Source organism: Herpailurus yagouaroundi, unplaced genomic scaffold (genome assembly GCF_014898765.1).
Source record: "Herpailurus yagouaroundi ecotype Mexico unplaced genomic scaffold, PumYag 186, whole genome shotgun sequence".
In the NCBI taxonomy this organism is placed as follows: Eukaryota; Metazoa; Chordata; class Mammalia; order Carnivora; family Felidae; genus Herpailurus; species Herpailurus yagouaroundi.
The window spans coordinates 17177869-17204952 of NW_024412417.1; the positions used below are offsets into that span (position 1 = coordinate 17177869).

Consider the following 27084-nt stretch of genomic DNA (forward strand, 5'->3'; position numbering starts at 1 on the left):
TTACTATAAGGATACCTGTTGCTTCTGGTTTTCTAACAGAACTGCTGAGTTGACTCAGAAACATGTAAATTAGAAGTTTACTTACTAGAATTTGACTGACTTTTCAGTCAAGAAGATACGCTGTGATATTCATTTCTGCTTTGCTTATTAATATACATCAAACTGCATTTTAAAAAGTATCTGATGATATCTATTCAAATCCTGCACATGGATGTTTATAGTAGTTTTATTCATAATTGCCAAAACTTGGGGGCAACCAAAATGCCCTTTTGTAGGTGAGTGGATAAGTTAACAGTGGTACATCCAGGCCATGGAATATTATTCAGCACTAAAAAAAATAAGCTGTCAAGCCATGGAAGGTCGTGGAAGAAACTTTAATGCATATCACTAAGTGAAAGGAGCCAATTTGAGAAGGCTGCATGCTGAAGGCTGCGTTCTGGAAAAGACAGAACTATGAGGACAGTAAAAATTCATTGGCTGCTAGAGGTTAAGGGGGAGGGAAGGATGACTAGGCAGGCACAGAGGATTTTTAGGGCAGTGAAACTATTCTGTCTGATACTGTTAATGACGGGTAGATGTCATTATGCATTTTTCCAAACACAGAGAATGTACACCACCACGAGTAAACCTTCATGTAATCTATGGACTTCGGGTAATAATGACATGTCAGTGTAGGTTTATCAACTGTAACAAATGTACCACTCTGGTGGGGGGATGTTGACAGTGGAGGAAACTATGTGTTTATGAGGTTGAGAGGGTATATGGAAACTATTTTCTGCTCAGTTTTGCTGTGGATCAGAAATTGCTCCAAAAAATAGTCTGTTAAAAAGAAGTATCTGAAGACAATGGTTTATATAATGAACTAAATTCTTCCCTTTCTCTCTTTGTGGAAACATTTCAGAATTGTTCAAGTATATTAATATGATACATGTATACATCTGTGATGTGACAAGGTTATACCTCTTTGAAACAGATGCAATCTTGGGCAGTTTAATTCACTGTCAATGCAGTAATACTGGTATTTGTCTAAAAGGTGAGCTATTTCTAATTTGGATATGAATAATTTTTGCCAAGGGGCATGAAAATTGAGCATGCATTACTAACCCGTTTTCAGTACCTAACTTATTAGAACTGCTATTTGATTACTGCCCACTTAAAATCAATATACATGAAACGTGTCCATTTTAATGAGCAGAGAGCCTACTACAAGAAACAAGAAAGATTTATCAAAGTATTTCTTAATTCGAAGGGGCATTGGAGGTCATCAGCTAATTGAACACCTTCATTTTATAGGCATTGGTACTGAAACTTCCAAAAGTTAGACGACTCCCCAAGATTACATAGCTACTTAGAGATTTAGGTGCTATCACTGTTTATTATGTTGTTATACCATCTTTCAACATTGTAAAGTGTCCAGAACACATTATGGTGAAGAAAGGAGAATACGGCAGAGCAACTGTGCCTGTGTGATTTGGGGAATTGATTGCCTCAGAAATGGCTAGTTTGGACCCTCAATGTTCTCAATTTTGATATCTCTGGTTAAATATACTCATGGGAAAGGGAGTTATTTTGGTCTTCTGAACAAATTCTTGCTCACCCTTGACTCAGCTCAACTCAAGCACAGTTGTTTGGGATGCTTTCACTAATGTCCCAGGTACCATTAACAATGTTGCCACTATACCTGGTAGTACACATCAGTGATAGCCATGGTTCTCAACCAAGGGATGGTTTTACCTCTCAGGGGACATGTGGCAAATGTCTGGAGACACTTTTGATTGACAGGACTTGAAGTTGCTACTAATATCTAGTGCGTAGAGACCAGTGATGTTACTAAACATCCTGTAATGCACAAGACAGCCCCTCCACAACAAGGAATTATCTGGCCAGGATGTCAGTAGTGTTGCTCTTGAGAAACCTTGAATGACAGCATTGTCTTAGGTGTTTGACCACACCGGAGATGGTTCTTTTCTCTGGGATAGACTTACTTTTAGTCCTTTTATTTATTTTTTTAAGTTTATTTATGTATTTTTAAAGAGATAGCACACTCGCAGGGGAGGGGCAGAGAGAGGGAGAGAGAGAGAGAATCCCAAGCAGGCTCCACGCTGTCAGCTCAGAGCCCAACTTGAGGCTTGATCTCACAAACTGTGAGATCATGACCTGAGCCAAAATCAAGAGTCAGATGCTTAACTGACCAAGCCACCAAGGTGCCTTTAATCCTTTTAAAATAAACAATAGGTCATATGGTGTTTGTCTTTTTATGATTGACTTATTTCTCTTAGCATAATATACTCTAGCTCCATGCATGACATTGCAAATGGTAAGATTTCATTCTTTATATGGCTGAATAATATTCAGTTTTGTGTGTGTGTGTGTGTGTGTGTGTGTGTGTGCGTGCGCGCGTGTGTGTATCCATTCATCAATCAATGGATACTTGGGCTCTTTCCATCATTTGGCTATTGTTGACAGTGCTGCTATAAACATCAGGGTGTATGTATCCCTTCAAGTCAGTAATTTGTATCTTTTGTGTAAGTAGTAGTGTAATTGCTGGATCATAAAGCAGTTCTATTTTTAGCTTACTTCTATTTTGAGGAAACTTCATACTGTTTTCCAGAGTGGCTGCGCCAGTTTGCACTACTACCAACAGCGTAAGAGGTTGGAATTTAAGAAATGAAATAGATGAACATGGAAGGAAAAAAGAGAAAGTCAAACCGTAAAGCAGACTCTTAACTATAGAGAACAAACTGAGGGTTGCTGGAGAGGAGGTGGTTAGGGGGATGGGTTAAATGGGTGATGGGCATTAAGGAGGGCACTTGTTGTGATGAGCACTGAAGGTTATATGTAAGTGATGAATCACTAAATTCTACTCCTGAAACTAATATGATACTATATGTTAACAGGAATTTAAATAAAAACTAGAAACTTTAATTATTAATTAATTAAAAAGAAATAAGCAATAAAATGAGCATTTCAAGACATCAAGATATGTAATAATTCATTGTTAGTTTTTACTACCCTTTCAATTTTTTAAATCTAAAAGTATATTCAATCATATCCAAATATGACTCACATAAATATGAGTTCCTTGTTGGTAAGACTTTTCCTCCTCCTCCTCCTCCTCCCCCCTCCTCCTCACCCCTCCTCCTCCCCTTCCTCCACCTCTTCCTCCTCCCCTTCTTCCACCTCCTCCTCTTCCTCCTCCTCCTCCCCTTGTTCCTCCTTCTCCTTCTCCTCCCCTTGTTCCTCCCTCTCCTGTTCTGGGCCCCCTCTTCTGGAAGGTTTTGGATACACAGGGTTTTTCTTACTGCTTCAAGGAGAGAGATTAAGCCATAGTTCTGTTCCTTTATCTTCTCTCTTGGAGTAGAATATAGGGCTCTGATCAGAGAAAATTACTATTATCTCACTGTTGGCAAGTTCAGTGGACAGATCCTTCTCTGTTCTTTAATGACAGTTTTAATCCAGCAACTTAATTTTACATATTTTTCAATTTTTCCTGTTCTCTGGGCAGGGAACACACAGTTATCAGTAAGCCTTGTTTGAGAAATACAGATGGCACTTAAAATAGGATAATCCCATTAGCTTTCTGGAAGAAAGCTAATTTCTTCTGTGGTCAGGTGTTTGTGCAGGCCGATGGGGGAGCAGTAAGAGCCAGTTGGCCTATCAAGAGGGATTTAACCAAGAGATCATACAGGAAAAGATTCTGTCACTGGAATGGTATTTATCGTGTGATATTTTATTTCCTCCTCTAGACTATGAACCTCTTGAGCCTTTCTCTCCAGTGCCTGGTATGCTTCAAGCATACAATAATGCTTATATTCTGGCTACACATGGAGGGGGGGAAATGATCATATATCACTTTTCCCTATGATTATTAGCTTTTCCAGAATCACTTCTGGGAATCAATTTCGCAAAAACAGAGAAATTAGGAGCATGATGGGCTTTTGTCAAAAAAATAAAAGAAAGGTGATTTTACTATTGAACACAACAAAAATTATTTATTTATTTATTTATTTATTTATTTATTTATTTATTTATATTTGGTGTAGCTACTTTTTCATATCCATAACTGTTTAATTCTTAGGAAATGATTATACAGTTTGGCCTGAGAAGGAATGATTAAAATTCAGAAAACAATTTCTTTGTTTCATCTTCTATAAGAAACACTTGACTTTTAAATGTACTCAGTACACAAAGCCAATGGAATTGTAAAACTAATGAACCAGAATTTGTGACACTTAGAGTAACTTTAAGTAAAGCTCAGAGGAATTACATTCATGAAAATTAATCCACAACTTCCTGAAAATATTTAAGAATATTTGTGATTCACTCACTAGCTTTATATAGCAAGATGATACAGTTGCACTCTATGAAGGATTTAGTTACAGTTGGGCTTAATGATAGAAAAACAATTAGATAGGCTTTCTTTTCTTATATAAAATAACTTATATAAAAAAACTAAACTCTTTAAAATGAGCTTAGTGAATTAGATTTTTTTTTATTTATTTTTTTTTCAACGTTTTTTGTTTATTTTTGGGACAGAGAGAGACAGAACATGAACGGGGGAGGGGCAGAGAGAGAGGGAGACACAGAATCGGAAACAGGCTCCAGGCTCCGAGCCATCAGCCCAGAGCCCGACGCGGGGCTCGAACTCATGGACCGCGAGATCGTGACCTGGCTGAAGTCGGACGCTTAACCGACTGCGCCACCCAGGCACCCCTAGATTTTTTTAAATATACTTCTTAATACCACTCCTTTCTCAAAGGGTCATCTTATAAATGTTTTGCCTTGGAGAGTTATAGGGGAAGGTCTCATCTTAGTAGCAAAGTGAAGAGTTTCTTCTTTGATTTATTGGGATTGATTTTTTTTTTTTAAATACCTATCTGAGATACACACACACACACACACACACACACACACACACACACACGAACTTTTTAAAACCACTGATAAAATGTCAATCCCAAAACTGGTGAAGAGTATATAATTTCCTATTTTTTCAGTAATAATCTAAGGTCTAGATGACTGAAAAAGTCTTGAGTTTGTATTTGTACTTGGTCTTATTTCTAGAGGGAAAAGAATTAATAAAATGTAACTTTTGACTTAATTATGGTTTTGGTACTCTAAACATCTGTTCAGCTTTGATATTCCATTTGTCAGTGAAGAGAACTTGTCAAAGAAGAGAACTGAATTGATTTAGCTTGGAAGTGAAGGATCCTGTTACTTTCTTGCTTTTCTAATCAAATCCAATGATTATTAAGTTTCTTTTGTATGTGGAGTATGGTAGATGTTGGCTCTTAGTGATATCCCTAGAAGAAAGATGTGACTATTTATTCAATAAATCAATTCATTAGCACAAAATCAATCCAGAGTCTTCTTTCAAAAAGAGCCTGAGCCTTCCAAAGGGTCCTTGGCCTCCTGGACACTGAATTAATTTTAAGGTAATTCCTGAAAATGAGTGCTGAGCCAAGTGAAGTCACGACAGTTTATAAACATAGCAAAAAGATAGTCAAAGCCTCTAACTTGAAAACCTAAGATGTGGGTGAACTAACATAGGGTGTAGCTCAAAAAAAAATCTTTATATGGATGACTGATTGGTATAAGCAAAAGAAGAGTGATGTAGTGTGTGTAACAACCAACTCTGTAGTGAAAGTCTCAGGGGTGCCTGGGTGGCTCAGTCCGTTAAGCGTCCAACTTTTGCTCAGGTCATGGTTTCGCGGTTCGTGAGTTCAAGTCCCATGTCAGACTCTGTGTTGACAGCTCAGAGCCTGGAGCCTGCTTCAAATTCTCTCTCTCTGCCCTTCTCCCGCTCATGCTGTGTCTCTCTGTGTCAAAAATAAATAAACATTAAAAAATGAAAAATAAATAAATAAAATGAATGTCTCAGAGAAAACAGCAATAATTTCTAATGACTCTCTGTTGTACTAGCCCCTAAGCTTCTCAGGATTTATCTGCTTCTCTTGCATCTGTAGCTTCCAGAAATGATTGTATGATTATATGTATCTTCTAAAAATTATTCATTTGTTCAGAAATACTTATTCATCTACTTCTTCACTCATTTATTCATTTAACAAATTGTTATTGAGTACCTCCATGTACTAGATACTACGTTAGATGCTGGGATGATAACACCAAATAAGACCTGTACTGTTTCTGCCTGTGTACAATTAATTACAAAAATAAGTATTTAATTGTATTTGTAATTAAGTGTTAGGAAGGAAAAGTATCTTATGAGATGGGAATGATTTATAGGGAAATTTGATCTAGTGTACAGAAGAGAGATTTCTTTATGAAAATGGTACTTAAGCTGAAACCTGCATGTGGGCAAACTTCCTAGGTTGGGGAAGTGCTGATGTCTTCAAGGATGATACAGAGTGAGGGAAGAGAGTGGAGTGGTACGAGGCAAGGCAAGATCATGCACACTACTTTAGGCCAGGTTAAACATGTGGATTTTTATCAAGGGGGTATCTTCTATGTACTATATTGTGAAGGCACAAAAGTGTGAAAGACATATCTCATTCATTCAAGAAGCCCTTGGTGTCATAAGGGAGACATACAAATTATGCTTTCTTTCCCATATGAACTTTCTGCAAGAGAGGGTTCCTTACTGTCCATTTTATCCCCTGTCCCTAATGCAGATTTGTGCTCAGTAGTATATATATGTTGTTTGCATGCTTTTTGTAAATATTCATAATGCAATAGTAAGACTTTGCTTATCCAGGGGTCCTTGATTTCTGTATAACTCTTTGAATCTTAGAACTATGGCCTTTTAGCGTCTGGAGAGTTTAAGGCTTCAGGCCACATCTACCTTTGATCCTTTATGTTTAAAATATATCATCTTATGCATGGTGACACCCAAGTGGCCCAGTCACGTACAGGACAGCAAAAGTGCTGGACTGTAAAAGCACTGAGCATATAATGTATTACTGTAGCATCATAGGAATCAAACACTTTGCAGTTAAACTGCTTAGGACCTAGTCACGAATCTGCTACTCACCAGCTCTGTGATGTTTTACTTTTCTTACCCTCAGTTTCTCAGCAATAAAATGGAGAGAAAAGCAGGGCCTGCTTGACAAGGATTATTTTGAGGATTGAATGTGAAAATGCATATAAAATTCATATTGTATTTTCAATATATATTAATATTAAACACTCAAAAGTGTTATGTGTTTTTTTATTATTATTGCTATTAAGTAATTCTCACAATTCTTGTGAGCTACTAGTAATTCTAGCATTTGAGCCTAAAATTGTTTTCTGACAGCGTTCACTCTTGACTGTATCAGACTGTCCCAGGCTTTTTGTGTCTCCCAGGAAATTTCCTCAGCCATAGCCAGTGGCATAAAAATCAGTCCTAAGAATCCCAATAGGCAACCTGTCCTTCAAATGCTAGGATGGGGAAAATGTGGCCCTGAGACAGAAGGTGAGCTGCATCTCATCTCTCAGACTGAGCCGTATATATGAAAGCTTTTAAAGTCAAACCTTGGAAACTATCACCAGACTTCTTTAAAATTACCACCATACATAACAGTATGAAGCTTTCAGCATCAAGAACCAAACAGACCTTTGGGCTGTGAGCAATTCCTACATAAATTTTTTTTTAATGTTTGTTTATTTTTGAAGGAGAGAGAGAGAGAGAGACAGAGTGCAAGCCGGGGAGGGGCAGAGAGAGAGAGAGAGAGAGAGAGAGAGAGAGAGAGAGAGGGAGAGAGGGATACCCAGAATCTGAAATAGGTTCCCGGCTCTGAGCTGTCAGTACAGAGCCCGACGTGGGGCTTGAACTCAGGAACTGTGAGATCATGACCTGAGCCAAAGCTGAATGTCCAACTGACTGAGCCACCCAGGCAAGCCCCCCGCCCCATAAATGTTTTTATTCGTTTCCATAATCTAATTTATTTTGGCTTGGAAAATTCCTGAACAAATATAATCATTTTTCAAGGTGAAGTACACAGGGAGTCAAGAACTTTTAGATCCAAAACTGTGACCTGAAATAGAATTATGTTAAGAATTAAGTCAGGCAATGTGAGCCTCTATTTTTATTGGTTAGCTGAGCAAATACATATAATTCATGTATGTATTTGGGGTGATTTTTCTTTTCTTTTGGTGTTTTTCGTATTTTCCAAAAGTTTTATAATAAATATGTATCCTTTATGTAATCAGATAAATTATTTTCCTTTTAAAAAGATACATATTTCATTGCAGGATAATAATGTGTACATTTCTTCTATATTCTTACTTGTTTTTATTTCCCATAAAGGGAACACTCATGTTATAGAAATTTAGTAATAGGTGATAACTTGCTATTCTAAAAGCTATTGTTGGTAAATACTGTATGAGTTTTCATTGCTTGCCAGGGAATCCATTTGGTTGTCTATAACTGACAACATTTTTTGGCAAATAACCAAAGAAAAGTTTGTTTTATTTATTTATTTTTTTATAAATTTTTTTTTCAACGTTTATTTATTTTTGGGACAGAGAGAGACAGAGCATGAACGGGGAGGGGCAGAAAGAGAGGGAGACACAGAATCGGAAACAGGCTCAAGGCTCTGAGCCATCAGCCCAGAGCCTGACGCGGGGCTCGAACTCACGGACCGCGAGATCGTGACCTGGCTGAAGTCGGACGCTTAACCGACTGCGCCACCCAGGCGCCCCAGAAAAGTTTGTTTTAGACAAAGCTCAGCTTTGCCTTCATTTAAAGCTTTTAAAAATATATGCATTATTTTTCTAGAGTTGTTACTAATCTGCCATATTCATCATATACAAAGCCTGTTTTTAGTATATTCATTCTATGACAATATCCGGTTTTGTCTTTGACTTTGATCTCACACTGCTTTTGTTTTGTTTTGTTTTTTTTTTTTGTTTGTTTGTTTTTTTTTTATTTATATATGAAATTTATTGTCAAATTGGTTTCCATACAACACCCAGTGCTCATCCCAAAAGGTGCCCTCCTCAATACCCATCACCCACCCTCTCCTCCCTCCCACCCCCCATCAACCCTCAGTTTGCTCTCAGTTCTCAACAGTCTCTTATGCTTTGGCTCTCTCCCACTGTAACCTCTTTTTTTTTTTCCTTCCCCTCCCCCATGGGTTCCTGTTAAGTTTCTCAGGATCCACATAAGAGTGAAACCATATGGTATCTGTCTTTCTCTGTATGGCTTATTTCACTTAGCATCACACTCTCCAGTTCCATCCACGTTGCTACAAAAGGCCATATTTCATTTTTTCTCATTGCCACGTAGTATTCCATAGTGTATATAAACCACAATTTCTTTATCCATTCATCAGTTGATGGACATTTAGGCTCTTTCCATAATTTGGCTATTGTTGAGAGTGCTGCTATGAACATTGGGGTACAAGTGCCCCTATGCATCAGTACTCCTGTGTCCCTTGGATAAATTCCTAGCAGTGCTATTGCTGGGTCATAGGGTAGGTCTATTTTTAATTTTCTGAGGAACCTCCACACTGCTTTCCAGAGTGGCTGCACCAATTTGCATTCCCACCAACAGTGCAAGAGGGTTCCCGTTTCTCCACATCCTCTCCAGCATCTAGAGTCTCCTGATTTGTTCATTTTGGCCACTCTGACTGGCGTGAGGTGATATCTGAGTGTGGTTTTGATTTGTATTTCCCTGATAAGGAGTGACGCTGAACATCTTTTCATGTGCCTGTTGGCCATCCGGATGTCTTCTTTAGAGAAGTGTCTATTCATGTTTTCTGCCCATTTCTTCACTGGGTTATTTGCTTTTCGGGTGTGCTTTTGAATAGATGGTCATTTGATATTGGGCCAAAACATGTATTCAGTGCACATGCAGGTACCAGACCCTAAGAATTCTAGTGTAGTCTCCATGCACTCCTCTCAAAATTAACTCACCCTTCCAATACTTCCTGTGATTTATTAATGTATGCACTAATATTTTTAGAAAGACATCAGTCTGTCAAGCTTAAGACTCTAATATCTTTAGAATTGTAAGGTAGCCTAGATATAGTTAGTGGTCATTAAGCATAATTATAAACTGCATAAGTGCTAATCAAGACAGATTTTTAGTAAAACTGAAATGCATTTTAACAGGTTGGTTAAGGGTCATTAATCAAATTTTATTTTAACTCCATGCTATGTGGAAAATAGTCTTTATTGGATGTTTTCTAGTGTTTAAAGCAGACCCAGTTCTCAGTGTATATAGTAGTTAACATATTGTAAATAACAAAATAGGGTTAAAATACAGCTAATGCTAGATCTACTTTTAATTGAATATCTTACAATAATTTTGTCATTTGTACTGCAGTGTCCTTTTTTTCCTTCTTAACCAATAATAATTTTTAGTCCTATTAAGGAGCTAAGAAGCCATGGTAAATTTCGGAGTTTGATGAACTAATTCATGGTATGTGGGATTTTTCTTTGTGGCATTGATTTTTCTGTGTTTGGTTTGTAAATGTGCTGTCAGTGATTTATCACTGATGAAAGGACAAATATTTCCTAAGTGACAAGTCCTAAGAGATCATGTGTGACTCCCAGGTGACACAGTTGGAATGTTTTATGTTGTATGTAATTCAAAGAGAGAAGAGACCATGTTGAACTGGAGAAGTTAGGGAAAGGGAAGCCAGTGTGTATTGATTTCCTATCATGTGCCAGACACTATGACACGATCATTACATTGTGATCTCATTTAACATACTCAAGGTCATCAGCAAAGAGAAAAAAAAAAATAGAATTCAGAATTAAATCTATGTCACTCAAACTTGATATTTTTCTCCCTCATACCACTTTAAATTCTTTAATAGGGTATTTTTGAGATACATCAAGAAAGCTTGGTAATTCTAGTCACATAGAGAGATGGTAATGTAGGAGGTCATCATGAGAACATGGCCACCTATTGACCCCTGAGCTGGGCCCTGGGCAGTTGGAAGCTCCTCAGCCCCTCACCTGTTCTTGGAATGTGCATTCCACTTACCTTCCCAATGCTAGAAGCTTCCCCAAGGGTACAGCTTTGAGATAGTAATGTGTTGCTGAGACCATCTGTACAGTATACGTGACTGAACCCAGTTAATGCCCCTTATAAACCTTTTTTTAAAGATTCTGGTGGGCAGGTGCAGAGATCTACTCATCTTGCAGCTGCTCAAGACAAGCCTGAAATGTAAGTTACCTTATTACATCTACCACCTACCAGTCTGGAGTGACCTGCCTTTCTTCAGGCTCTACCTGACCTCTGTATGCGGAGGCCGATTTCACATTTTACCTGGGAAGCTCCTGATGTGGCAGACCAATGGATGGGTGGGAATGGGGTGTTAAAAATGGGAAGCAGAAAGAACATTCTGCTCAGAACCACATGAGTAAAGGGGGGATATGAGAAAGGGTGTTCGAGAAACACGAAGTAGTTCAGTTTGATCAGATCACAACAGCCTTTGGAGGAGTGGTGAGAATACAGAACAGAGAAGAAGTTTAGAAACATATTGTAAAGGACTTTTAAATGCCAAGATAAGGAGTATGGACTTAATTAGGAAAACAGCAGGGAGCCACTGAAGGTTTTGTGTAGAGGAGCAATATGATTACAGCTGACAGCAGTCTTAATAAGGCTTAATAAATAGTACAGTTTATAACCTTAGGCCAACTGCTGAGCAGAAACCAAAAGCTGTGCTGCAGAATTAGCAAACCAATTACCATGAGGAATGATGGCCTGGATTTAATCTGAGTCATCCTTTATAACAGAGTAGAAACTCCTGGAAATGTAAACAAATATCTGAAGTGACAGGTGACATGTCTTCTCAGACCTGATTTCCTTTATTGGACTCTACAGTGGCACACTGTTAAAATGCCTTAACAGTATCATAATTAGCCACCATTTTAAAAACCTCTCTTCTTTGTATATATTCAGTGCATTTTTATGGTTTTTCAGTAGGCCTAAAACCTATTGCTATCTGTCTCATTCCTTGTAATAAGACTTCACCATCCTTTATTGGTATTAACATACTTTGCCAAAAGGGGAGATATCATTAAGTTATCCGCAGTTTGACTTAATAGCTGATGTTGACTGCAAGACAGCATTCAAATTTCAGTTCTAGTAACCAAGATTTTTTTTTAATTTAGAGAGTAGGATACATAAGAACCTATATCTTTTAATTATTTTAAGAAATGTGTGAGTGTGTGTCTGTGATCACCCATATGTGTGCTTACGTGCGAGCATGCGGGGGCAAGAGAGAGAGAAGATATGTATATGTGTATATAGAAGAAGGGATAGATATTTATCATATTGCTTTCTTCCTGGAACAGTCCAGGTGAAGAAAAAAATATTGTGTAATTAAGTTTCTTACAAAATACATTCTCTTGGTATATTCTGGTAATTCGTTCTATTCTCACTTTGCCACTTCCATAGCCAGAAATTTTTTCTCCCTTGTTAGAATTCCAATATCATTTTGGATTTAGGTAATTTTACTTATTATCTGATGTAAGTTTGTTTGCCTTTCCCCCTAAGTAGATTGTATGTCCCTGGAGGACATGTTTATACATTGGGAGTGTAGTGTGGCACCTGGCTCAACGTGTTACCTTCAAATAGCTGTTCCATAGCTCTGAAGTTTTCCTTTTTTAGAACAATCTTGCTTGAGTTTTCATTCACTCAACAGATTATGAGAAACTCCTAAATATTTTTCCAGGTAAACAGAATGTGGGCCCCTCTCTTAAAAAGCTTATAGACAAATAGCCAGATAATTACAATATAACCTGTAAGTGTTGTGATTGCTCTAGGTATAGGAGGGAGGCAACTTCAGGGTTGGAGAATGCCTTGTTAGAGGAGATCACCTTTTATCTGAGTCATAATACATTTAAAAAAGGAAAAACGTAAAGATGAAAAAGCGGGAGAGATGGTTATAACAATATAAATGGGCCTGGGTATAAGTGAGAATGGTGACATCAGATTGCTGCTAAGTCAGTATGAACACCAAGAGGACTGGTAATGGATAAAGCTAGAGCAGATCCTGAAGGTGTTTTTGTTAACACACAAAATCAGGTGTCACTAAGATTTATTTGTTGTGATTTAAAGCTACAATTGAAAATTAATTGGATGCTAAATTCTTGACCAGGAGGCCAATTACTGTGGCTCCCCATTGCCATTTCTTTGAAGGAAGAAAAGGTTGTTTGGTTAAAAATGGTGGTTTTTTTCATTTTAGACTTTATAGGCACTTTTGGAATACATATGGAATTAGGGTCCTAGTATCTATTTAAGAAGGATAATCAGAGTACCTGCTTTTAAGGTTATAAATTTTCAATGAGTTAATGCAAACAAGGTGATTACCATAGTGCATGGCAAGCATAGGACCCAGTGCATTGAAGATTGCACAAAGGATGGTGGGAATGCATAAATTTGACCAGCGCTCCTTTGCAGTCTCCTCCTTCTGGTCTGCTATTTTTTAAGTAATGTTTACACCTTGGGACAAAGTGCTACTTATTTAGCTACTTCTTATCTCCATATTTAAACCAAAAGTAGCAGCTTTTGAAGATTTTATTCTACTGAGTGACTTAGCCATTTGATGCTGGTGAGACTTGGTAGGGGCCTTACTCAGGATTTAACAAGTTTTCTCTTAAAAAATGTTCATTAACATTGCAAAGAAACCAGATTGATGCATATGAAGGGAGAGTGTTATAAAAAGACTTATAGGACTATTAGACATCACATAGATTTTTTGTGTGCCAAATAAATCATTTTTCATGTTTTATACTTAATATGTGTATTTTGAACTGTCGAGTTTCACTTCTGCCTTATCTCAGCTGTGTGACTGCATCTGAAAAATGGCAATAGTAGTCTCTACATCATAAGAACATTGGAGGATTATAATGATTTACACTACGTACCTAACATGGTGGCTGTCATGTATTAAGTATTCCATTGATGTTAGCATTTGGAACTCTGCTGTTATGCAAATATGACAGGATTGTGCAAATAATCCAAATAATTGGGCCAGAGAGGATGCACACTTCTTTTGTAAATATGTGTGTATGTGTGTGTCTATATATTTTTTAACTATGTTTTTTTATCAATTTGAAATAAATATTTTTATTACACAAGAAAATACAAGTGATATCTTTAGGAGTGGATGATGTAAGTTTTTAAATATCACACTTCTTACAATTGTAGATGTATCGCTCAGATCTGAGTAAGATTGATTACAGTATATTATGTATAGTCCTGTTCTCAGGAACTAATTATTTCCCACCTTAGACACTGGGCCTGAGGAAATTCATTCATTTCAAGCATGATCAGAAAACACCTAATAGTCTAAGTAAATTTCATATGTGTCTTAAGGCCAATAAGCTCATTTATCAAAATTTCTGTTCTTAAATCTACAAATTTGGGATTTTGTAACCTTTAATTTTATCTTGTAAATGAACTCAGTATGTACAACATTTGTATAAAAATAAGATATACATGATTCATTTGAAAGTATACTAATATGCTTATCTACTCTCACCATTTTTAATATATTTAATGTTCTTCTCTATCTTATAGTGTCTGTCATTTCCTGGCCCTTTGTTCACAACAAAATGTCTGGTCCTTTGAAATGGTGCCAAAGTTTCTTTCGGTTGATGGTGCTTTGTTTTTTGGAATGATTTAAGAAAGATATTAGAGTATATGGAGATTAGTAAAATAGTGTTTATCCTTGCTTTGGAGCAGAATGCAGTAGCCATAGAAAACCATCCTGTTAACCTACTTATTTTTGCAAGAGGAATAAATGTCTACAACAACTAGAAAAAAAATAGGATGTAAAATAGCATGTACTTATGTAGGCTGATAGGTAGATGTGATTTTAAACGTATATACAGATATGTACATATATGTATATGAATTGTGTGTGTATATCCACCAAGATATCTACACGAGTCACCCAGATGTTGACAGTGGTTATCTGTGGGTAATGGGATTCATAGTCATTGTTTTACTTCATACTCTTTTGTATAATAAAAAAAAAAAAACACTTTATAATGAACATGTAATATATTAGTCCTCAGAACATAAATCCTTTTAATTTTGGAAAAATGCTGATACCCAAAACTCACAACCATTAAAAATACAGCACCATTATCAGGAAAATGTAATAAGTAAAATATTCCACTCCTATGTTTGTCACCAAAGACACTGCTGCCTCCATTGACATTGGTTGCATTTATCTGTCACATGGCTGCAGCTGACATTTTGGGAAAGGGAAGCACAGAAGCTTTGTGAGGAATGGTGAACTATGACTTCAGTCATTCTGAATGCTCTGGATGAGAAAATGTATCTTATCCTGACCAAGCATCTCCCTTCATCAGAACTCACGTTGACTGTAAAGGATGTGCCCATTCAGTCATCTAACATACTGTGGGGCAGGTGCATTGCAGGCTGTTGCTTATCCTCTATTTGCACATAGAGAACTTCAAAGAGCCAAGTGATGTATTGATTGGCTTGATCGATGTCACATGATGAGTCTGTCTGAAGAGATCCAAGAACATCTCAGTCCCTGGAGTCTGGATCCAGTCAATAGCCTGTTGGCTCGAAAGCTAAATAGATGACTGATGAGCTCATTATATGGCGAGAGGCATGATGGAGCTGGAACCCATGGGGCCTGTGAGGAGACTTGTTCTTCTACATCATGTCCCACTCCTTTTGTGGGGCTGCAGCAGGACAGCCTGTGGTGCAGCTCTGCTGTCTGTCTGGATTGCTGCATTGTTGGAGGACAACTTCTTAGCCACCCTCTTGTTCTTTGTTTCTTATTTGAGAAGTAATTCGATGGATTTTATAAATAATCTAGACTTTTTATTTGTTAGTCCCACTGCAATAGTCTGAACTGAAAGATTAATTTCATTTTATGGAATTAGACATAACTCAAAACACTGTGGAAATCAGAATGCACATCAGACCTTATAGTAAGCTCTTTTTTTTTTTTCCAGAAAGAATACAACTCATCTGGATAAGCATGTACATAGTGTTCCAATCTTCTTCTCTTTTTTTTTTTTAACATTTATTTTTGAAAGACACAGAGCGCAAGTGGGGGAGGGGCAGAGAGAGAGGGAGACAGAATCCGAAGCAGGCTCCAGGTTCTGAGCTGTCAGCACGGAGCGCAACACAGGGCTTGAACCCACGAACCTTGAGATCATGACCTGAGCTGAAGCTGTACCTTAACCGACTGAGCCACCCAGATGCCCCTCCAAGGTTAAAGGGTTAAAAGTGAGCTCTCAGAACATCAGCAGCCTATGATATTTAACTCTCTGGGGTGGAAAAGAAGGAAGGCATTTTTACGTGAAGGGGGGGAAATCACTTGTGTTTAAAAAATACCTTTAAATATGAATGTATATGAATTTAGCAGAATGATCTAAGGGGAAAGGAAAAATATATATGGTAGCATTATGAGAGGAATTTTATATATAAGAAAGCCATACTGAAGCAAATTTGACAGTTTTAAATTGCTTTCCTTTTGAAGATATAACACATTGTAAAATTGATTCTGAAATAGAGGTCATATATCTTTATTTGTTAATTTGTAAAATATATGTTTTAACATTTATCTGCACTCTCTAAGGGCATGAAGAACATATCTTTCTTGTAAGGTTCCTTATATCTGAGAAATGTAGCATTCCTCACTGGTTTACTAATAGATCATTTTACTTTAAGCTTAGTTCCAATAAAGAAGTTATTTTGGAGTTTATGTAAACAAGTAAATTAGCTGCAATTTAAAATCACTATAAACCATTAATATGTGGAAACTCTTATAAAATGATTTACTCCTAAATATTTATGCTCATTAAAATAATTATGTTTACTGGTATTTGGTAGTAAAAATGGTATATGTATATAGCTTAAAGTATTTTAGTAAGATACCACACCATAACTGGTGTGGCCAGTGAAGGTATTAATATTTGAAAAGTGTTCTCAAGTCAAAGAGACTGTGCTCTATTTTCCCAGTACAACTGTTCTGTAAACTAAGCATGCATTAGAAAAAAGAAATCACTAGAGTCACTACATTAATTTTTCCGTTTACTTTAATGGAATACTAGTAATTTTTAAAAATACTTAAAATCTTGTCAGATTCAGAAGAGAAGCAGGATATTTAGCCAATGAATTGGTTTTTATTTCTGAATAGATGACCCATCCTGAAAGCCCACACTATGAGAAACTCTTCCTAAATAAGAAAATTACCATGTGTAAACAGAAGCAAGATCAGTGGTCTCTGAACTTTTTTGAGGGTACATACCAATCAATAAAATATGTGCCTCTGATACATATGTATGTATACATTAACATATATGTGAATTATAATAACATTCTATACATGATAAAACATATCCCCAAAATAGTTATTAACATAAATAGAATTTTTAGCATCTTTCATAATACCATTTCCAAATAGATGATTTTTTGAACACCAGATATACCCTGCCTCCCTCAAACATACCACTGTGGAAAATTTGAGTATAAAATTCTGATTCTCCATAGACCTCTTAAAATATCTGAGTTGTATACTTGGAAGTTAAAATTGGAAAACTCAGAGTTTTTTTTACCTAGTTGCAAGTATATTAGTTATATATCCCCCAAATAATAAGATGTAACCATCTACCCCAAAACACAGTAGTTTAAAACAGTAAGCCTTTAATTATTTACATGTCTATAGATCAGCTGGATGGTTCTGGGCTCAGCTGGGCTCACTCTGTCTATGGTTAGTTGCAGGTGGGGAGGCAGTTTTGCTGATCTTGGATGGGTTCTGTCACATGGCTAGCTATGTACTGGTGTAGAATTGCCTCAGCTGGGACATCTGGTCTCCCTTCTACATGCTCATCTGTTATATTCCTTTGAAAGGCTAGACTGAGTAAGTTCTCACCATGATCTTAGAAAAACAAGATTGGAAGCATAAATGACCAAATGCTTTTCATGCCTTTTCTTTTATCAAGTTTGCATCCATCTGTTTGGGCAAAACAAAGGTAGTCACTGGACTGAGCTCAACGTCAGATTGGGAGGGGAACCCAAATTTAAACAGTAAAATGCATGGGTATGAGAGGCCAGTAATGGGGACCATTAATGCAATCAGTCTATAGCATCCAGAAAGTCTCTTTTCCATTAAATATATACAAATAGACTGATAGTTTCCAGATAGCTATAACAGCAGCCAGCCAGTTATACCCTGGTGTTCTGATTATTTAGGGTGGTTCCTGGCCATGAAGGCTATAGATGTTTGTTTGTTTGTTTGTTTGTTTGTTTTTGTAGTTTAGCTTATTGGAAATTTAAGTTAAGTGTTAAAATTGTATTCCCAGAGGGTTTTGTCATCACTGACTTAGACTGTCTGGGCTCCAGGAATGCCATAAAGGTGAAATTGTGACTGTGATAATCATGCATTCATTGTTCCACATGTGGATACTGCTGACTAATCCTACACAAAACACTGCAGTAGAGAAAGTAAGTCTCCTTTCATGGAGCATTGGTCTAAATCAAAGAAGAAATGCAATACAATTCTATAATTTAAGTTAGAAATTGATAATTCTGGAAAGAAGACACAGTATTCTGTGTCCTGTAGTATATTTCATGCACATACATTAAAAGTACATTAAAAGTACATTAAACGTAAATAAAGTATATTTCATGCACATACATTAAAAGTACATTAAAAGTACATTAAAAGTAAATAAAAGTACCCCCAAAGTGGGGGGAAAAAAGAACCCCTCTCTTCAAAAACAAAAAAAGATTCCAAACGATCATTTTGTATCTATTTTTGAGGTTACTTATAAATATCCCAGATTCTGTGTTACCATCTTAGAAAAAATATTTGCTCTTTTAAAGTATCAGAAAATACCAGAAAGAGTAATAGTAGTAACATCTTCATCCTCAGTCACGTTGTATAATTTTCTGTATTTTCTACACATATTGATTCAAATAAAGAGCTGAAGGACTATTCAGAGCACATGTTCATCCTTATAGCATTAACTACCATTTCTAAACTACTCATTTTATGCCATTTTAGAGCATTCATGCTGTACTCAGGAGTCTGTAGCTAAATACATTGCCCCAGATTTACAGATTAAAAGCGATTTAGAAAGGCTAAGTAACTTTCCCAAGCTCACACTTATAGAGTCAGAACGTGAATCCATTTCTCTTTGACACCAGACTCTATGCTGTCTTAAACATTACACTGTATTGTACTTATTATTCCATAGATTTTTGAATATTGTATACTCCTTTTCAAAGATGAATGATCTGAACAGTGCATACAAAGGAATTCAAAATGGTCCTTGGTATTGGCCAAGAAGGACTGTTGGCTGGCCGGCATAAATTTCCCACATTTCCCTAGGGTTCTAGATGCCTCTGACTCCCAGAGCTCAAGAACATTAATGCTGTAGTTGACCCAGCCATGACTGTGTTTTCACTGAGCTACCTTCTCATTATTATTTGCTCCCACAACAATCAATAGTGTCTGGCCCCATGGGAGTTTGATTTATTATAATTGATTAAATTTGCATCTAGTTAAGTAAAAATTAACCAAGAAAAATTTTTCAAGGGTTTCCTTGGCTTTTATCACTGTACCCTTAGTCTTTTAAAACTATATATGTTACCCTCAAAGTGCATTTGATATATACCCTCAGATTTAAGATCTATTTTAATTTTTTTTTTCAATGTTTATTTATTTTTGGGACAGAGAGAGACAGAGTATGAACGGGGGAGGGGCAGAGAGAGAGGGAGACACAGAATCGGAAACAGGCTCCAAGCTCTGAGCCATCAGCCCAGAGCCTGACGTGGGGCTCGAACTCACGGACCGCGAGATCGTGACCTGGCTGAAGTCGGACGCTCAACTGACTGCGCCACCCAGGCGCCCCAAGATCTATTTTAAAATGTAACTGTCAGCTATCCTTTTGACCGTCCTTATTTTATCAGTAAGGTAACCTCAGGTGTTCAGTTTTGGAACTGTCATTTAAATTAAGTGATTGGGCTCTATGTAAGGAGCTATTTATAAATTTCTGGAACTATAGCTTATATTCTAGAAGCAGTTTGAGAGAAGAAGTTGGCTAAAGTCTGGCAGGTGAATTAGCTATTTCCAAGATGTTGTTAAGTTTACTTTCTAAGCTTCTGTTATGCTAATTTAACTGTGCCAGAACAGTTGTTTAATTAGTGGAATTCTGCCATTATTAAAGCAAAACTAGATTTTAAAAAGTAGAAGAAACGTTGGCTAGTGTTGGTTTATGCATGTGGGCAGCATTTTTTGAAAGTTTATTTTCTTATTGAGAGAGAAAGAGAGAGAGAGAGAGAGAGAGAGAGAGAGAGAGAGAGAGAGATTGAGAGAGAGAATCCCAAGCAGGCTCCACAGTCAGCACAGAGCCTGATGCTGACTGGGCTCTGTCTCCGGGCTAGGAGGTCATGACCTGAGCTGAAATCAAGAGTGTGTCGCTTAACAAACTCAGCCACCTGAGTGTCCCTGTGGACAGCATTTTTAACCATAGAAGATGATAAAATGAAAAGCCATACGTTTTTTAAGTAGCTTGCTGCTCTTTCTCTGAGAGATGAATCCTACCCTCTTTATCCTCAAGAGCCTGTATCTATAGAAAAATAATTCCATCATACTGCCTTCGATAATTATAGGGAAAAGGCGAAATCCCCTAATCTTTATCAAGCAGTTTTTCAGTAAGGTAATTATTTCTTTCTTGGCAAAAACTAATCTTAATCCTTTGTAGAAAAATTAGAAAACGCACGTAAACAAAAGGGAGAATCCTGGAATTACCTATAATTCAGTCATCCAAGTAAATCTTTAACGTTTAATGTCACTTTCCTAAGACTTTTCTGTATATTTAACGGATTCATACTGTTGTGATTTGTCGTTTGCTTTTTTCCTACTAAAATATATACCGTAAATATTTCCATGTCATGAAATATTCTTCAATAACATTATTTTATTTTTCTAAATATTTTTTAATGTTTATTTATTTTTTGAGAGAGAGAGAGAGAGACAGAGCGTGAGCAGGGGAGAGGCAGAAAGAGAGAGAGAGAGAGAGAGAGAGAGAGAGAGAGAGAGAGAATGAATCCTAAGCAGACTCTAGGCTCTGAGCTGTCAGCATAGAGCCCAATGTGGGAGATCATGACCTGAGCAGAAGTTGGACACTTAACTGAGTGAGCCACCTATGCGCCCTTTCAATAACATTTTAATGGCTACCTAAGAAGGTAAGCATTCTACTAAATATTCCATTATGTACGTAATCCAGTTCTCTTTGTCACACTCAGATTGTTTTTTTAATTTTTCACTATGAGGATAACACTACAATAAGCATACATCTAATAGAATCTTCCAACATTCAAAATTATTTCTCTGGCATAAATTCATAATAGTGGAAATGATGACCTGGGTGTGTGTAAAATTAGAAGTCTCTGATGGATTTTGTCAAATTGTCCTTTTTTAAGTCTTTACCCCCCACTGGCAGTTTTATGAGCTATAAATTTCCTTGGACTGTATCACTGATTACTGTAATTTGTTTTCTTCATCTGATGAATTTTTTAGTGATGTCTTAATTTATTCATATTTCTTGTTATTAGTGAGAAGGACTTTTTTCTAATGCATTTTAGTATTTGTGTTTTTTTTCCGTTTGAAAATATAGGTATTTCTTTAAACCGTCTCCAAGATTGTTATCCATTATAGCCTAATCTGAACTGACATTTCCTTCATCATTGATCAAAAAAACCAAAACAAAACAAAAACAAAAACTTGAAGACTACTATGAGACTAACCATGAAAACTTAGTACTGCAATTCACTCAGATTTGTAGGTATTTGGCATATTTTTAGCTTAGATGAGTTAGCTTTTAGTATTACTTTTGTTTTGTTATAGTCTTATAAAGAACATTATTATTTCTCTGTTTAAATGCATTTTGTGAAAATATTAGATTTGCCACTGAAAAGCAACGATCCAAAAAATTAAAAAGAAGTAAAGGTATGAGTAAGTCCCCATCCCCCTAATTTCTGGCTTATGTCTATAGGAACATGATCAACTTAAGAGAATATAGTGATTACGAGTGAAGACCCTGGAGACAGATTGTGTGGGTGTGAATTTGAGCTTTGCTGCTTACTCACATGTGTGACTTTGGGCACCTTTTTAAAACTCTTTGTGCCTTAATCTCTTTATGACCTTAGCATCATAACAGTACCCATCGCAGAGTTTGTGAGGAGTAAATGAAAGCATATGGAACATTACTTACAATGTTGCCTAGCTTGTAGTAAATAATAAATATTAGATACAGTTGTAATCAGTGTTTTAAAGTGACTTACAGGTAAATAAGCAAATGAAAATTGGCATTACTACATCAGGAAATTTGTCAGAAATATTTCTGAAGTTTTCATATTCCCCCCTCTTTTGCTACAACTAAGTAAAAACTGTTAAGAAATTGCCTCATCGTTATTTCTTCGCATCAACTTTAATTCTGTGATATGCTTCCACTTTTGATAGACTGATTTATGACTGTGTTTGTTGACACCTAGAGACTTCAGGACGCAGATTCCCAGAAGACTTCAGCCACCAAGCTCAGGCTGTGGGTGATGTGGGTCTCGGATTCAGCTCTCATTCTGGATAAATTTTTAAGAAAATAGAAGAAACTTGTATATCCTGAAAAGGCTAGATGGTGGAAACATCACTGTATATTGAAGTCAATTGCTTTAACTTGGCAGCTGCTGTTATTGTGACATGACTATGGCTGTTTTCATTTCCTCCTGATATATTAGAATAGGAATATTAATTTCCTTAATTCTCCTATTATCTGCAAGGAGCGTACTTGATTATTTGGAGCTATGTGAAGAAAAGGTTCTGACAGATTAATCTAATCCTCAAAGAAAGTATGAGAAATCTCTTGGATAAAAGGCTAGTGATAAGTCAATGCATGATATCTCAAAATGGAATAAGCAATCAGATACCTGGGGGCATATGGTCTTAGTGGGGGGACAGGGACTAGAATGTTTCTTCCCTTAGCTTAGTGATGAAAATATTAGCATCTGTAGCATTTACAGTACATTTGGCTGCAAATAAAATTATCTCCAGTGCTGTTTAAATAGAAACTTCTGTGAGGATGGAAATGTTCTATAATTGCACTGTTGCATACTGAGCAACCAGATTTGTTATTTTATTTAATCTTAATTAATTTAAAATTTAAAGTCACATGTGGATAGTGGTAATCATATTGGACAGCATGATTACTTATTAAAGAAGTATGAGGTCTATTTTTCTCAAATAAGAAGAAATCTGGAACTAGGAAGTACAGGTATACTGTGGGTGCTTAAACATATTATTAAGGCAATGAGCTCTTTCTCAGTGTCCTTTCTCAGCAGCCCTAAGGTTTAACTTTCATCCTCTGGGTCACAAGATAGTATACCCCAAAGCATCTAGTCTATATTCAACTTAAGAAAGAGGTTGGGTAAATCAGTTAGGGCCTTACCTTAAGAGTCTCTCCTGTGTCCGTTCCAAAAGACGTCCACCTACCTCTCCTTGGCCAGGACTTGTCACATGTCCAACCTTGCCTGCAAGAGAGGCTGGGTGTCCAAGTATTTCTCTTACTAACTTCTGTTATAGAGAAAGCAAAAGAAAGACAAGGTTGGAATGGATCTGGAGTATACTGGCCTATGTTTTTGCCATAACAGACATTTAATTAATTATCCTATGGAATTCCATAATCACAGGCCTGGAATAGTCAGTATCTTTTTCAAAGATCTCGGTGATAAATTATAGATGACACTAGAGTTAAGCTTTAAGACTGTTTAGTATTATATAGAATATAGGACTAGGACTTTGATGTATTGGGATGATAGAGAATATTGCATTTTAAATGAAAAAAATTTTTTAATGCTTATTTATTTTTGAGAGAGAGACAGAGCATGAGTGGGGGAGGCGTAGAGAGAGAGGGAGACACAGAATCCAAAGCAAGGTCCAGGCTCTGAGCTGTCAGTGCAGAGCCCGATGTGGGGCTCGAACTGTGAGATCATGACCTGAGCCAAAGCCGGAGGTTTAACCGACTGAGCCACCCAAGGCGCCCCGAGAATATTGCATTTTAGAAAAACTAATGTCTGACTAATGTGAGTGAAGTTTGAAGTGTTAAAAACAACTTTGTTACTTAGGAAATAAAATATTACAGTTAGAAATTCAAAACCAAATGCCAGCATATATAAGCATTTCATGGTTATGGGATGCATGGTTGGCAAAGTTGGGTATAACACATGGTCATCCTGGAGACTTTCCCCTACAAACATTAATATTTATCTTCTCAACCATGAGCAAACATTTAAAACCTCCTTTTACAGAACAGGAGCCTGAGGCTTGGAGCAGTTAAGGTACTTGTCCAAAACTTCATATCCATGGGGTGGTAGAGTCAGGATTCAGATGCCAAGTTGTCCACAGAAGGAAGAAGCCAGAGCTGTGCAGTCACTTAGCCCGGGGCTCGCAGTCTGGTTCCTCTGTTTACCGTATGATCTTGCAGAGATCCATATCTGCTCATGTTTGTTTCCTTGCTGGAAATTCCTTAACAGTGACTGGCCTATTAGATAAAATTGGTCCCCAGTACCTCACTCCCCACCCTGTATCCCCCAATGGGGGAGGGGAGGATACCTGCCCAACACAATGAGCTCCTCAATAGTTAGGAATTTCTTCTAATTACCTTTGGATCCCAGCAGGGCATCTGTCAGGTAGTAGACCCTGAAGAAGTAAAATAATTATTTTAGCAATTTATGACAGAAATCAATAAATCTCCCATTTTGGGGAGGACTATTAGACTACATATACATATATATACATGCACATACATACATATGTGCATGTATATATATATATATATTTTTTTTTTTTCTCCTCTTTTGGGCATGGTTGAGTGTTTCCAAGACTGCTTTGGGTTTCTCAGTTTTGCTAAGAAAATATGATTGTGAAGGGTAGGTAAATTTGTGAATGTACTCCAGTATTTTATTCGTTTTTTTAAGGCTTATTCATGTTCAATGTAAATATTTTCCAGTAGTTTCTGTAATAATTTCTCTCTTTGAAGTGACAGTTATAGAGATTTATGTTCACTTAAAATGGAAACTAATAGAAGGATTTCTGTAGCCTATTCTTTGTGTGTGTGGATAGAACATTAGTGCTTTCATTTACATAATAGGCTGGTATCTTTTATCCTCTCTAAGTACTTTTCCTGAAGTCATAATCCCTTTTAAAATGAATGTATTTTTCAGACATCCAAAGGCCCGTTGCAAAGAGTTGAAAGGAACTTCATGTGTTATATAAGCCAATGGACCAGTTTAGTTTGCCTAGTCTTAAAAGAGAACCAATAGGATGAAATTAGCATTTAAAAAATACAGTTGTATCTAGCACAGATGGGAATGAAAGTTATGTTTATCCCATACTTTCTTCAGATGTAGAATTGTGCTCTTTACCTATCTGACTTCATTTCAGAGCTAAGTGAAGGAACATTCGTTACTGTGTTCAAAATAGCTTGGTTTTAACAGCTGCTTCAGGAAGAAAACTTTATTGATTTTATAATTCTAAGAATCAAGACTTCACTTGCCTACCTCTTTCCTCTTCTCAACACCTGCTGGGTGTAAAATGATACTCTACCTTTTCCACAAGAAAAAGCTGCCGCTTACTTTATAGAAGTCATAGAACTTTGAGAACTAAGACTGATGCACAGAGTTTGGAGTATCTTCGATCTGGCATTTCAGCTTATCTTCCCATCATGGCCTTCCAAATTCTGGAAAAAATAATAGAGCCTTCTTATGAATATCCCAGTCTTCCAGTACCAGCAGACTTCAAGGATTTCCAGGAGCCCCCACATTTCAGATGAAGATGGTTTGGAAGACTTTGTTAGTTTCTGGCAAGGGTACAGGGACAAACCATTTTCGTAATCCTGTTAGCTACTAGTCAGTTTCCATACATTGTTATTCCTATAACTCTTTCAAGTAAATATTATTGCTCCATTTTACGGATGAAATTAATGCATCTCTGAATCATTAGGTAATTTGCTGTGGTAGATTAAATTCCTTCTGTTCCTCCCATTGAGAGGTGAAGTTGAATGAGCTTTTCCTTGACTTGGGCTGGCCTTAGTGGGTTGTTTGACCAATAGGATATGGCAGAAGTGATGGTCTAGGAATACTGAGGTTAGATCATACAGATCATTGCAGCTTCTGTCCAAAACTCCAGGGACACTGATTCTTGGACACCTGAGATGATAGAAGTCTAAGTATCCTGAGGCCACCGCACTCTGAGGAAACGCAAAATATGCTAAACGAACTACAGCTGTTTCAGGCCCCAGCATTTAGAGCCATCCCAGCTGAAATTCCATCGTCAAGAGGTAGAGATGAGCCATCCCCACTGTGCCCAGTCCAATTTCCCAGTTTGAAGAATCATGAGACTTCATAATAAGAATGATCTGGACATGATGGTGATGAGGATACATTGTTTTTTAAGCCAGAGCGGATAACTGGAGCACTTGCCAACTTCTAACCCAGGGTTTCTGCTCTTAATCTCCCTGTATCTATCAGCTCCCCGTGTTCCTGTGATGCTTTATTAAATTTATGATTTATAACCACAAAGATATAGCTGAATGTTAGATTTCTCTTATAAGAGAACTAAACTAAAACCAATTTTGAATAACTCCGCCATCATGCTTCATTTTTCTTCCTATCCCCCAATCCAAAATGGCATTTTATTATGTATGTTTCGTCACTGTCTGCCTCCTTTCCCAGAATATAGACTCGATGAGGACTTCATAGCTTCCACAGCACCTGTACCAGTGTCTGGCATGAGTAGGATTATATCCTCTGCAGAGGATATAATTCTTCTATAATATGAAAAGCAGAGTATTACAAAGATAATAAAGTAAACAGTTGGGTGTCTGAAGCCCAGAATTAACACATGTTAATCTTGTACCATGTTGACATCAACAGTTTTTTTTTTCTTTTTCAAGAAATAAATATTAGAAAGTCTAATCTGCCTATATATTCTTATTCCCCTTTCTCCTGTCTCAGAGGCAATGCTATCTGTATTCAACATGTGTATTTTTCTCTTTTTACTACATATAACATTATGTACAAAAAATGTCTGTGTAGCTTTGCCTCCAAAATAAAGCATATCATAGTTCCATTGC

The 27084-nt window shown here is 36.9% G+C and overlaps 1 protein-coding gene across 2 annotated transcripts in view; it reads left to right on the forward strand.

Annotated features, from left to right (window-relative positions):
- Window positions 1–27084, forward strand: part of OXR1 (oxidation resistance 1) — a 464297-nt gene that overhangs the window by 123531 nt on the left and 313682 nt on the right. Inside the window, exon 1 of one of the 2 annotated variants that reach the window (XM_040494235.1) lies at window positions 11100–11119. The exons of the other annotated variant lie outside the window; for it this stretch is intronic. Within the exon in view, the coding sequence (XP_040350169.1) occupies window positions 11118–11119 (2 nt within the window). The 5' untranslated portion in view covers window positions 11100–11117. Of the gene's footprint in view, window positions 1–11099; window positions 11120–27084 lie in introns of those variants that run through there. 2 annotated transcript variants of the gene reach the window in all.